Raw genomic sequence first — 14,488 nt, forward strand, 5'->3', positions numbered from 1 at the left:
TACCAGCTATAAGGCTATACCAGCACCGCAGAGAGGGCGCAAATGGACCTCAGTCTGCAGTTCATCTCCACCTGAAAGACACTAACCACACATTTGAGGACAAGGAAGTTAAAATCTTAGCCAGAGAGAAGAAATGGTTTGAGAGAGGGGTCAAAGAGGCATTCTATGTGAAACGGTTAAAACCCAGCCTTAACCGGGGAGGGGGTCTGAGACACGCTTTGTCCCCTGTTTACAATGGGGTACTCAGATCAAAGCAGTTTCAGTCTTTTGTTCATGGTAATGAGTCATTCACATCATCAGGAGAGTCATCAAGGGAGCCATCAGGAGAGGCTTCCGTCCCATCATTAGGAGGGACAGCTGCCCTGTCATTAGGAGGGTGCTAACTAGAGCACAATAGGCGCTAATTAGAGCTATTGTTTAGTCACTAGCCTATAGCAGTCGGCCTCTCGGTAGGAGGGGACTGGTTAGGTTTAAAACTCCAGCTTTTGTGGCTTCTTCTCTACAAGAGTCAAGACAGAAGTCAGACTACCAGAGCAAGAATTTTAGCTGAGGAAGCTTCTGCAATTTGAAGCGAAACGTCCTCACGTCAAGCAACCCAGTCTAGTCGAAGATTCAAGCTTCTCTACTATGTAAATAAATTGTAAATATTTTCTGCTGTGGCTTATTTTGTGTAGAGAAGGAAACTCTTGGTCAACCGTAGTGTGAGAATTCATGACTTTCAGATCAGAGATTGATTAAACTAAATCGAGACTGATTAATTCATTTGAGACTGATAAATTAATGTTTAAATTAGAGTACCTATGCGCTTAACAATAAATAGGTGGTGCCCCATCCATCCATTTTCTTCCGCTTTATCCGGAGTCGGGTCGCGGGGGCAGTAGCTCAAGCAAAGCCGCCCAGACCTCCCAATCCACACACACCTCCTCCAGCTCCTCCTGGGGAACCCCAAGACGTTCCCAAGCCAGCCGAGAGATGTAGTCCCTCCAGCATGTCCTGGGTCTTCCCCGGGGCCTCCTCCCAGTGGGACGTGCCCGGAACACCTCTGTAGCGAGGCGTCCAGGGGGCATCCGGAAAAGATGCCCGAGCCACCTCAACTGACTCCTTTCGACGTGGAGGAGCAGCGGCTCGACTCCGAGCTCCTCCCGAGTGACCGAGCTCCTCACCCTATCTCTAAGGGATAGGGTGAGGAGCTCAGAGCTCAGAGGAGCTCCAATCTGCAAAAAAAAAAAAAAAAAGGTTCATCAACCCAATTCAGAATATTTAGCCCGTTAGCCTCAGCTTGTTTGCCAACGCGGAGATAAGTGGGCTGCACTCGTCCCACACAGGTCATACAGGTCTCAGCCATTCTTCACCTCTTGGCTTATACACGATGGCCAGGTGGACTCCGGCACTACCAAGATAGCAACAGGCAACACCTGGTCTTCAGAAAATCTCCGTGTGATGTGAGTGTGTCCAATATGTTAAAGCTATGATGATTTATCGATGATAAAGCTGTGCGTGGAAGCGTTAATGGCTTATTACAGCAATAAGGTTTTGACCATGGGCTTCTCTTCACAAGGTCACAGAGGTCATGGTGGCAGGGATGGACAGTAAGACTTACCCGACCGCCCTGGGCTACAACTCAGCCACGTAGGGCAAGACAAACAACTATCTCCTGGCCTGATCAGGCAAGCGTAATAAAGGGTTAAAAGATGTATTTGCAGAGTGGACACACAGTGAAGGGGCCATGTTGTTGGCTTCTTGTCTCTGCTGAGAGTTGCACATGAGAAGCTCTTTACAGGGCAGTGCTCAAAAAAAGGCAATACTCAAAGAGCTGAAATGCAAGTTCAGTCAAACGGTCTTGTCCCCAGAACCAGTGCAAACTCCTCAGGTGCTGTTCAGCTGTGGTTAGAACACTGGAGAGGAACAGCTGCAACAAACCTGTTCTGTCAGCTGCTCTGGGATCATGAGGTCGTGACTGATGGGGTCCAACAATGTGGACGTTAGCCTTACATTTGCCTTCTCGTTCACTGGTTGGGTGGTCTCAGCAGTGTGCTGGCTCTGTCAGGACGACACTGGGGACCCACTTCTGAACCTGTGCCCCTCTGCGTGCTTGTCCTTCTGGATAAAGTGCATATGTGGCCTTTGCTCGCCTGGTTTGGGTGTTTTAAGTGGTTGAACAAGCTGCTGGCAAAGTGTAGATCAGGTATCTGAGTGGATAAGGAGCTGGTCTGCCATTATGTAGGGTTTGAATCCCGCTCATGCTATCTGTCGGTGTCCTTGGACAAGGACCTTCAACCCTGTCTCAGTCAACTCAAGTGTGAATGGGTACCAGCCTTGGTTGGGGAAGTAAACTGCGTGGGACTGACATCTCCTCCAGGGTTAGTCTCTGACTCTCATCTGCGTGATGCTACAGAATCTGGACATACGCGCCGGCACCAACAGGACTTACTTCTTCATAACGTGTTGGCAATGTGGCCAAGCCCTGAAACTGTGTGTGGATCCTGAAGTTATCTGCTTCTGTGTAGGGTTGAAGAACCTCTCAGCAACACTGAAACACCGAGTCAGTGGGGACCGACCAACACGTACAATTCAGCACTGGCTCACAAGCACCTTCCTCCCACCACATATTTTCTTCTTCTACTCTTTTCTCTTTGTCAGATGTGTGCACTGGTTTTACGATTCCTTTTGTGTGACCTGAGCTGAAGTTCTGCCTGGGTTTGGATTTTCAGGCTCTGTAGAAGTTGTCGATAATACCTGTTGCAGCATGTTGGTGGTGAGTCTCTCTCTCTCCAGCAGCCTTTCCACTAAAGATGTGGCCTCCTCAGCAGCAGACAAAGCCACAGAAACTTTAGGAGGCACAGAACTCGACACAGTCAGCACCTAAACAACACAGAGCGCAAAACACAACTCATATAACAGTGACTGTCTACAGGACAACAGAGAACCAGATGAGTCAAAAACCCTCAATCCTCACAAAGTTAAATATCACACAACGCTAAAATACCCTCGGCCATGTGAACATAACAATAGGAAACAGAATGTGACCTTTGGACTTCTTAAAATAGGTCAAAGTTTGCCATCTCTGAACTTGTTCAAGGTTCCATGAATGCTCCCTGTGAATTTGAAGACCCTGGTAGGGCAGTCACAATTATTACAATATTCGCCAATCTCGATTATTTTTCAAAGTCGCGAATATTTTTCATAATCGCGATTACCGTGAATCATTTCTTTTATCCACAAAGTTGCATAAAACGACTCAGAATCTGACGTCATCGTGCTGCAGCAGCCGCATGCAGCGTCACTGCCTCACTCACTCCGTTTCCTCTCGTCCTGGTCGGATGGTTGGCGAGGCTCGGATAATAACACGGAGCGTGAGGAGGTTCAGGTTCCAAAGCCACGTACCACGGCACCGCTGTGGATGCATTTCAGTTTTAAATAGGGCTGCCACGACTAGTCGACTCGTCACGACTACGTCGACTACTGAAATCGTCAACAACTGTCGACGAGTCGTTTATTTTATTTAAGTCTTTTGTTTTTCTCTCAGTTCATAGTTTTAGGCAGCGAGCCGTCCTGCCATCATTTGGACGTTCAAATTTGGATAAGACGGCCGATTAAAACAGTGGCCATCTTGTTCAAAGCCATTTAAATGCGAAGTTTACTGACGGAGCTGTCGGTGTGTGTGTCTGTGTGTGCGTGTGTGTGTGAGTCAACTGGCTGCAGACTGGGAGGGAGATTCCGGAGGCACGAGACATTACATTCTGCTGAGAACCATCAGTGCACGTGTGACAGCGAGTACGGAGCAGAGAGAGGATTTTAACCCGAGTGAACATGTAAAAAAAAAAAAAAAAAACCGTGGAGCTGCCTTTACTCTCTGTACTTTCTCTATCGGTGCGGTCTGACGGCACCGGCCTGATCACACCATGTGCGCGTCAAATACTGAATTTATGAGATCATGAGATGAAATAAACGGTCAAATATCCTTTAAAAAATCCTTAAAAATGAGAATATATAAATGAACTGAGCAAAAATTACACATACACGGGTTAAATAAAAACCCTGCCATGGAGAAGCTGTGCAGAGATGTTCAGAGGCACAGATCACAAAAACCTGAACTTTAACAGCTGTTATTTTCCAAAGGTATGTGGAAAATACCACATACCTTTGGAAATAAGATATGTTCTTTCTTGAGCTTAATGGTGTGTTCAAGCACAAAATGTGACTGATGAGGAGAAAAAAAGGATGACTTCATCACACTAAAATGAGCTGGAGTCAGAATAAAAATACAAGCCGCTGACAGACACAGAGATGAGGGCTCGAAATAGCATGTGCTAGATTGTGCATGTATTATTCGAGCGGTGCACATAATTTTATACTGTACTAGCACTCGTGCAAGTAACTTTATCCAAATGTTATCAACTACAAGCAGCAGTAGAATGAACCAATAAAGGAATAAATAAGGGAAAAAAACAATTTCCAGTGTGATCTTCGTCTTCCCTGAGTTTTATGACTCTCACACACGGAGCGAGTTGCTGTGACAATTCGTTTGCACACGCACATGAAAAAAAAACTGTCTGCAGCTGCTGCTGCTCTTCCCTCAAACTCTGCCATAACCACACCGGACCTGCTTCGAGTTGCTTCCTGTGGCATCATGATGACGCAGGAATGTCTGCGTCAGGTGCGCGCAGCAGGCGGCAGAGAGAAGGTGAAAACGCAGCCTGCAGGTTCTCTGCACAGAGAAATCAGCCAAACTGTGCACTCTGACTTCTCTTCTAGTTTATATTTGTTCATGTGCTGAGCTGTAGGTCTGCGCTCTGAGTTCTGTTATAGTCTATCTTTCTTCCTTTGACCGCGAGATGCACGCGTGCATGAACGAACCCTCAGTGAGTAAATGTGGAGATGTCTGGAGTTATAGTTGATATAGACATGTCCTGTCTCTGACAATCAGTCTGTGAGCAGGACTTATGTCCTTTATTTAACACAGTGATGAGAGAGTTTGAGCAGAGAGCGAGGATCTAACTGCCTGCAGCCAGAGATTTTTTTCTTTCTTTTAATTGTTCACATGTCCGCGCGTGAACAACTCGTCCGTGAGTGATGTCCAGACTTTTTAATGGATGTGGACATGACCTGTCTCTGGCAATCAGTCTGTGAGCAGGACGTTTATGGATTTTATTTAAACACTTTTGTGAGGGAAGGGCGAGGAGCTGCAGCTGCAATCAGCAGCATTTTTTTTCTGTGCTCTTTTATGAGTGTGTAGTTTTACTGCATTGTGTACATGGTATAAAAACAATCCTGCGTGATTTATACTTCAGGAACAATGGAACACAGCAGGAATCAAAAATTGGCATCGGGTAACATTGTATTGTGAGGGTGTGGCTTCCAGTCACGTCGTTGCTTTGCTCTGACTTGTGCTGAAACCACTTAATTTCTGCGTCGAACACAGGACGCAAACAAAAATGAAACATGTTTAATTAAACATGTTTAATTTTTGGCGTATGATTTGCTTCGTCCTTTGTGCCCATCGCACTGTTGTGGCGTCGAGCTGCTTGTCTCGGCACTGTCGTCATGACGACACATGATGCAACTGGAAGCAGCCCCGGTGTGAAAGGGGCTTTACGGGCCCAGAGAGGAGGAGTCTGACACGTCAGAGGAGGAGTTTTAAGGTTGATATAAGACTGACTTTTGTTGTGCAAGTAACTTTTTTTGGTGCAAGCAAATTTTTTGTTACTAGCACCAGTGCAAGTAAGTTAAAAAATGTATTTCAACCCCTGATGGATGGATGGATGCAAAGTCTTCACAATACCCTATGGCCATATTTTGGCAATAGGGTAAAAACCAAGCTATCCTGAACAATCCACACCACCATACACTGGTCCAAGCACACATCACTCACATCAAATGTGCAGGTGAAGTGGAACCAAAAACTCAGCCACACGGGGTGAACAAAAACCTATTTTAACGCAATGATCACATCCAGATTTTATTATTGTATCACATGCTGGTCACAAGGAAATAAAACCACTTGGAAGCCATTAGAATTCATTCACAAACAAGCCTTAAAAATGTTGGACCGAAGAACAAGGCAGCCACCTCAACTGGCTCCTTTCGATGTGGAGGAGCAGCGGCTCGACTCCGAGCTCCTCCGGAGTGACCGAGCTCCTCACCCTCTCTCTAAGGGAGCGCCCAGCTACCCTGCGGAGGAAACTCATCTAGGCCGCTTGTACTCGCGATCTCGTTCTTTCGGTCACGAGCCAAATCTCATGACCATAGGTGAGGATTGGAACGTAGATCAATCGGTAAATCGAGAGCTTTGCCCCCCTACTCAGCTCTCTCTTCACCACGATGGTCCGATACAGCGACCGTATCACTGCAGATGCTGCACCGATCCGTCTGTCGATCTCACGCTCCATCCGTCCCTCACTCGTGAACAAGACCCCGAGATACTTAAACTCCTCCACTTGAGGCAAGGACACTCCACCGACCTGAAGAGGGCAAAGCACCTTTTTCCGGTCAAGAGCCATGGCCTTGGATTTAGAGGTGCTGATTTTCATCCCGGACGCTTCACACTCGGCTGCAAACCGCCCCAGTGCACGCTGAAGGTCCTGATTTGACAAAGCCAACAGTACCACATCGTCTGCAAACAGCAGAGATGAGATTCTGTGGTTCCCAAACCAGACCCCCTCTACACCCTGGCTGCGCCTAGAAATTCTGTCCATAAAGATAATGAACAGAACCGGTGACAAAGGGCAGCCCTGGCGGAGGCCAACGTGCACTGGAAACAGGTTTGACTTACTACCGGCAATGTGAACCAAGCTCCTGCTGCGGTTGTACAGGGACCGGATAGCTCTTAGCAAAGGACCCTGGACCCTGTACTCCCGGAGCACCCCCCACAGGGTGCCCCGAGGGACACGGTCGAACGCCTTCTCCAGATCCACAAAGCACATGTGGACTGGTTGGGCGAACTCCCATGAACCCTCGAGCACCCAATGGAGCATGTAGAGCTGGTCCAGTGTGCCGCAACCAGGACGAAAACCACACTGCTCCTCCTGAATCCGAGGTTCGACTATTGGTTGGATTCTCCTCTCTAGGACTCTGGTATAGACCTTACCGGGGAGGCTGAGGAGTGTGATCCCCCTGTAGTTGGAACACACCTTCCGGTCCCCCTTCTTAAACAGAGGGACCACCACCCCGGTCTGCCAATCCAGAGGCACTGTCCCCGACTGCCACGTGATGTTGCAGAGGCGTGTCAGTCAAGACAGTCCCACAACATCCAGAGACTTAAGGTACTCAGGATGGATTTCATCCACCCCAGGAGCCTTGCCACCGAGGAGCTTTCTAACCACCTCGGTGACATCGGCCTGGGTAATGGATGAGTCCACCTCTGAGTCCCCAGTCTCTGCTTCCTCTTCGGAAGATGTGATAATGGGATTGAGGAGATCCCCGAAGTACTCCTTCCACCACCCGACAACATCCCCAGTCAGGGTCAACAGCTCCCCACCCACACCGTAGACAGTGCTGGTGGAGAGCTGCTTCCGCCTCCTGAGGCGTTGGACGGTTTGCCAGAATTTCTTCGAGGCCGACCGATAGTCCTCCTCCGTGGCCTCCCCGAACTCCTCCCAGACCCGAGTTTTTGCCTCTGCGGCCGCACGGGCTGCGGCATGCTTGGCCTGCCGGTACCTGTCAACTGCCTCCGGGGTCCCACCTGCCAACAAACACAAGTAGGACTCCTTCTTCAGCTTGACGGCATCCCTTACTCCACCACCGGGTTCGGGGATTGCCGCCGTGACAGGCACCAGAGACTTTGTGAACACAGCTACGAGCGGCGGCATCGACAATGGAGGTGGAGAACATGGTCCACTCGGACTCCATGTCTCCAACCTCCCCTGGGATCTGGGAGAACAGTACACTGCCCCTGTACTGTTCCAAAATGTTAAACAACTTTTGCACAATCAGCTTTTTCATATCGAGCAATTAAAAAATGGAACACTCTTCCTACGGAATTAAAAAAACAAACAAATTATTTTACTTTGACCAGTGAAATTTTTCTCACCTGTGTAAGAAATTGTTCAATGTTATTTCCATGTTTTCTTAAATACAATCTATTTTGTTCTGCCCCCTCTAGGGGGCATGGATTTTAAAGTGACTTTAGCTGTGTTTTAAATACCAGTAGAAATGAAATTGATTAGGATTGTGTAGAGAATGGTGACATGTTGTGTAGCAGATGAATGTATGTGATATGATCTGACTTTGTCTGTGAAAGTGATTTATTGTGGGGGAGGAGTTTTAGAATATTGTGCTATTTCATTGTTAATTTATTTGATGTCCATAGGTATTAAAGGCACTGCGCTGCGGTGGTTTGAATCATATTTGTCTAATAGATTACAATTTGATCATGTAAATGGGGAATCTTCTTCACAGACTAAAGTTAATTATGGAGTTCCACAAGGTTCTGTGCTAGGACCAATTTTATTCACTTTATACATGCTTCCCTTAGGCAGTATTATTAGACGGTATTGCTTAAATTTTCATTGTTACGCAGATGATACCCAGCTTTATCTATCCATGAAGCCAGAGGACACACACCAATTAGTTAAACTGCAGGATTGTCTTACAGACATAAAGACATGGATGACCTCTAATTTCCTGCTTTTAAACTCAGATAAAACTGAAGTTATTGTACTTGGCCCCACAAATCTTAGAAACATGGTGTCTAACCAGATCCTTACTCTGGATGGCATTACCCTGACCTCTAGTAATACTGTGAGAAATCTTGGAGTCATTTTTGATCAGGATATGTCATTCAAAGCGCATATTAAACAAATATGTAGGACTGCTTTTTTGCATTTACGCAATATCTCTAAAATCAGAAAGGTCTTGTCTCAGAGTGATGCTGAAAAACTAATTCATGCATTTATTTCCTCTAGGCTGGACTATTGTAATTCATTATTATCAGGTTGTCCTAAAAGTTCCCTAAAAAGCCTTCAGTTAATTCAAAATGCTGCAGCTAGAGTACTGACGGGGACTAGAAGGAGAGAGCATATCTTACCCATATTGGCCTCTCTTCATTGGCTTCCTGTTAATTCTAGAATAGAATTTAAAATTCTTCTTCTTACTTATAAGGTTTTGAATAATCAGGTCCCATCTTATCTTAGGGACCTCGTAGTACCATATCACCCCAATAGAGCGCTTTGCTCTCAGACTGCAGGCTTACTTGTAGTTCCTAGGGTTTGTAAGAGTAGAATGGGAGGCAGAGCCTTCAGCTTTCAGGCTCCTCTCCTGTGGAACCAGCTCCCAATTCAGATCAGGGAGACAGACACCCTCTCTACTTTTAAGATTAGGCTTAAAACTTTCCTTTTTGCTAAAGCTTATAGTTAGGGCTGGATCAGGTGACCCTGAACCATCCCTTAGTTATGCTGCTATAGACGTAGACTGCTGGGGGGTTCCCATGATGCACTGTTTCTTTCTCTTTTTGCTCTGTATGCACCACTCTGCATTTAATCATTAGTGATCGATCTCTGCTCCCCTCCACAGCATGTCTTTTTCCTGGTTCTCTCCCTCAGCCCCAACCAGTCCCAGCAGAAGACTGCCCCTCCCTGAGCCTGGTTCTGCTGGAGGTTTCTTCCTGTTAAAAGGGAGTTTTTCCTTCCCACTGTAGCCAAGTGCTTGCTCACAGGGGGTCGTTTTGACTGTTGGGGTTTTACATAATTATTGTATGGCCTTGCCTTACAATATAAAGCGCCTTGGGGCAACTGTTTGTTGTGATTTGGCGCTATATAAAAAAATTGATTGATTGATTGATGTCCCCAGGGACTGCGGATGGAAACAAGCTATTTAGCTACAATCTGGTGCAGCTCATCTCTGTCTTTTTGAGCTTAATGATGCTGGACATTGTCCCTTAAATAAACTAATAATAAACTAACAAACTGTGCATTCTGAGTGCCAGTCCCAAGCCAAGACAACTGAGTATGGTGCCATCAGGAAGGACATCCAGTGTAATTTTTGACAAACCAAACATGCAGGTCACTATCTGAACTTTCATACCAGCTTGGTTGATGCCCTGGTGAACAATACCACCAGTGCTACTGACCAACAGGGTGGCAGCACAGACTGGGCAGTGGCACTGTTGGGAAAGAAGAAGAAGAGGCTGAAAACATGTCCACGGGCAGCATGAGAGGAGCAAATTTTGAAGGCCGGAAGTGAGAGTCTGGACTTTGAATGTTGGCAGTCTGACTGGTAAAGGGAGAGAGCTGGCTGATATGATGGAGAGGAGAAAGGTAGACATACTGTGTGTGCAAGAGACCAAGTGGAAAGGAAGTAAGAGCAGGAGCATCGGCGGTGGGTACAAGTTGTTCTATCATGGTGAAGACAGGAAGAGAAATGGTGTTGGGGTCATATTAAAGGAAGAGTGTGTTAAGACTCTGTTGGAGGTTAAGCGAGTTGTCTGACAGGGTGATGAGTGTGAAGTTGGAATTTGAAGGGGTGATGATGAATATCATCAGTGCATATGTCCCACAGGCAGGATGTGAGATGAAGGAAAAAGAAGATTTGTAGAGTGTGTTAGATGAGGTGGTGGAGAGTGAACCCAAGCATGAAAGAGTGGTGATAGGAGCAGACTTCAATGGGCATGTTGGTGAAGGGAACAGAGGTGATGAGGAAGTAATGGGTAGATATGGTATCAAGGATAGGAATGTGGAAGGACAGATGGTAGTTGATTTTGCAAAAAGGATGGAAATGGCTGTGGTGAATACCTACTTTAAGAAAAGGGAGGAGCACAGGGTAACATAAGAGTGGAGGAAGGTGCACACAGGTGGACTACATTCTTTATAGGAGATGCAAGCTAAAAGAAATCACAGACTGTAAGGTGGTAGCAGGAGAGAGTGTCACTAGACAGCATAGGATGGTTGTTTGTAGGATGACTTTAGAGGTAAAGAAGAAGAAGTTCAACAAAGGATCAGATGGTGGAAGCTCAAGGAGGAAGACTGTTGTGTGAAATTTAGCGAGCAGGTGAGAGAAGCACTGGATGGAGGGGAAGCAATTTTGGACAACTGGAAAAGTACTGCAGATGTGGTGAAGGAGACAGACAGGAAAGTGCTTGGTGCAACATCTGGACAGTGGGAGGAAGACGAGGAGACTCAGTGGTGGAACGAAGATGTTTCAGAAAGTATAAGGAGGAAGAGTGAGGTTGGCAACAAAGAACTGTGACAGTCAGAGAGATGAAGAAAGTAGAGAGGAGTACAAAGGGATGGGTGTAAAGTGAAAAGAGAAGTGCCAAAGACTATAGGAAAAGAAATACAACAAACTGTACCTGAAGTTAAACACTGAGGAAGGAGAAAAGGTTATTGAGGGTTTTTGCTCTTCAACTACCTGGAAAACTGTCAATGAAATCAGTGGCAGGAAAACATCCAACAGGTCAAACTGTAGCCAAACTGAAAGGCTTGAGTTCTCAGCAAAGTCTAAAATCTATCACTCAATCAATCTATCTATCTATCAGAAGAAGGGCCTTTATCGTCATTGCACATACAGAAATAAATCCTCTGCATTTAACCAATCCAACCACTAGGGGCAGTGAGCAGCCACAGTCTGGCAACAACCAGCTGGTGTTTTGCTGTCTATTCACTCTGGTGAGTGGTGTGTTGCATCACTCAGCATTTGCATAAAACAGACTTCAAATCTATTTTGGCCCCGCTTAGTTTGGAGGCTGTTGTCTCTTACCGCTGATGCTGCGTACGATCATCTGTACAGAGGGCTGCATCATCTACAGAAAGTGTGGGCTGCGGTTTGTTGATGGGCCATGAACGTACAGCAAGGGGGCCGTGAGATCATAAAAAAACAACAACGCAGATTATTAATTTGGGAATAAAGTTTAAAATGAATAAAATAACTGATTATTATGATTAAAATATTATCAAAATAAAATAGCCATTCACAGGTTCAATATGAAACTAGAACCATCTGGAAAGTTTCCCCAAGGAATGAGAAAAACAACAGAACCTGTACCTGTATGGGACTCATACATACATATACAAGGTTGGGTAGGATTACTTTGAAAGAATACATGAGGATTGCATGTATGTATGTACATACATTTGGATTACTTGTAATATGATTACTTTTGGATTACATTTCAAAGTAATCCTACCCAACCCTGTAATATATATATATATATATATATATATATATATATATATATATATATATATATGACGAGTTCTGTGTTTATGGATTAAATTTGATGGTTTATTGATTGTTGGCTGAGTTTTTTTTTCTAACCGCAGCCACGTCATTTCAAACAGTCACCAGGAAATAGACGGTGCCCAGCAGACGATCTTCAGATGTGTCCTGGACAAAATAAGACTTTGTGCGTGTCTAAGATCAGACTTTATTCTGACCTCTTGCTCCATTTGTTGTCTTTCTTGCTTCAGTTTCTCCAGCAGATCTCCAACATGTTTCAGAGCTTTCAGGTCGCTGCCGAACTCCTTCTCCATGAAGTCCGCCACACGGTCCCGTAACTCCACAGAATCGCTTAAAACCACAGCCTGGTTGGTTTCATGAACTTTGTTAAACATTTTTTCTACCACTTTGTTTGTCGTCTGTCCGTCTCCTCTGGGCGCCGCCATGTTTTTCTATAAAAACAGAGACGACCCACGCGGTGGGGGGGGGGGGGGGGGGGGTGGTAAATATCGCGAGAGAAACAATAAGTGACCTTCAACGTCACCCTGCTCAGAGTGCCGCTCGTGGATAATTAAAGAAATCATCATAAACTGTAAATTTGATAGACTAACTATTTTTATATTTATTTTGATAGCACCTGTACCTGGATGTGTTGCTGTATGTGGTTAAATGATTAAAAAAGAGAAAACATTAAAGGTTCATTCAGTAGTTCAGCGCAGCTGGAACCAAAATGGCGCCTTGTTCTGAGTTGACGCCACTTTTTTGTTGTTTTTTAATAACAAACATGACTGTGTGTCATCAAAAGTTACACAGATGAGGGAACATTCAAGTGATACAGAATGAGAAATTCAATAATTAACAAGATAAATAAAATAATTAAATAGCAAGGAGCTCATAGTGCATTCAGTCCATGGAGTCATCAGACAAGTAGGAAAAATACATTTTCACTGCTTTAGGTTCATTCATACACTTCAAGGATTTCATGTATAATTTAAATTCATTTATGAAGAATGTAGAGTTCGGGGAGCATTTTTGGATTTTACATTTGTGGATAAAAAACTTGGCAAGACATAAAATTAAATGTGTACAGAGTTCTTTTTTGGATTTCACAGGAGTACCAAAAATAATATCTCTATTTAGTGAGACTGGAGAAGATAAGATTGCTGTATTGATCCATTGTTGTATGTCGTACCAGAATAATTGGACTATATCACAGAAGAAAAAAAGATGATCAGTACTTTCAATATCTTTTTCACAAAAGGAGCATACATTTTCTTGGATTTTGAAGCACATTTGAAGTAATTCTTTGGATGGATAAATGTTATTCATAATTTTAAAGTGTGTTCCCTTCACTTTAGGAGCTATAGGAAAGGTCAGATATATTGTTCTTAGTTTTGTTATTGTCCTTTTTTCAAATTTGTTCATTATATCATTTTTATTTTGTGAGTTGACACCTCTCTCCCAATCTGGTTGTTAGGTATGATGTAACGCATCATGTGATTTTCAACTTCCGGGTCCAAACAGAAAAGGCCACTGTCATTAACATTAAAACTGGGGTCTGGCAAGATGGCGGTCGGGGCAGGCAACATCTTTTAAGCTGTCACTCACGAATACCTGGGAACCAGCTTAAGCTTCTACTTTTGAACTCCAATCAGGTTACTGGTTCTGCTTAAAAATCTTTAAGATAGAACCCATCACTTAAAACTTTCTGAACCAAACCAAACTGCTGGAAAAAAGTGAAAAAGATGACGCGGGAAAAAACCAAAGCTTCAGCTAAGCTAGTGGTAGCATCCAAGGGCTCCTCCATGACTGACCACGGCATTTATATACCACTTATCCATCTGCATCAGACGCTCAAAGCGCTTTATAATAATACCTCACATTCACCCCGATGTCATGCTGCTGCCACACAAGGTGCTCACTACACACCAAGAGCAACTAGGGGATTAAGGACCTTGCCCAAGGTCACGCTGGGATTTGAACAGAGTATCCTCTGGTCTAAAGCCCAACACTTAAACCACTAGACAGTCACCTCCCCTGTGCTAGATAGGTTGAGAAACCATTAGATTGTGATCCCAGAATCCTATGGTTAGGGTTAGGGGGCTCAAATTTAGGGTAGGATGTCTCAAATGTTTTTATAAAACACTAAAGCGTTGCCATGTGGTGTGACACTTGTGATGCTGGAGTAAACAGAGAGTTTTCCCCGCTGGCAGTGCCAGATGGTGACAGGGACACCATCAGACTCTTCCTGGTTGCTTTCCTACCACCTTTTCATCCACTCCAACATATACTTTCGCTCTTTTTTCTTACCCAGAGTGGTTTGAAATACGAATATTGG

The 14,488-nt window shown here is 44.9% G+C and overlaps 1 protein-coding gene across 2 annotated transcripts in view; it reads right to left on the bottom strand.

The window, feature by feature from the left end:
• rint1 (RAD50 interactor 1) overlaps positions 1-12,601 on the bottom strand; it is a 76,276-nt gene extending 63,675 nt beyond the window's left edge. Inside the window, exons 1-2 of one of the 2 annotated variants that reach the window (XM_034163452.1) lie at positions 12,369-12,601; positions 2,737-2,862 (exon numbers count right to left, since the gene is read on the bottom strand). In XM_034163452.1, coding sequence (XP_034019343.1) covers positions 2,737-2,862; positions 12,369-12,596 — 354 coding nt within the window. In that variant the 5' untranslated portion in view covers positions 12,597-12,601. The remainder of the gene's footprint in view (positions 1-2,736; positions 2,863-12,368) is intronic. The other variant, XM_034163453.1, reaches the window with a different exon arrangement.
• Positions 12,602-14,488: the final 1,887 nt, after the last annotated feature.

This window comes from Thalassophryne amazonica, chromosome 22 (assembly GCF_902500255.1).
Source record: "Thalassophryne amazonica chromosome 22, fThaAma1.1, whole genome shotgun sequence".
Classification (NCBI taxonomy): Eukaryota; Metazoa; Chordata; class Actinopteri; order Batrachoidiformes; family Batrachoididae; genus Thalassophryne; species Thalassophryne amazonica.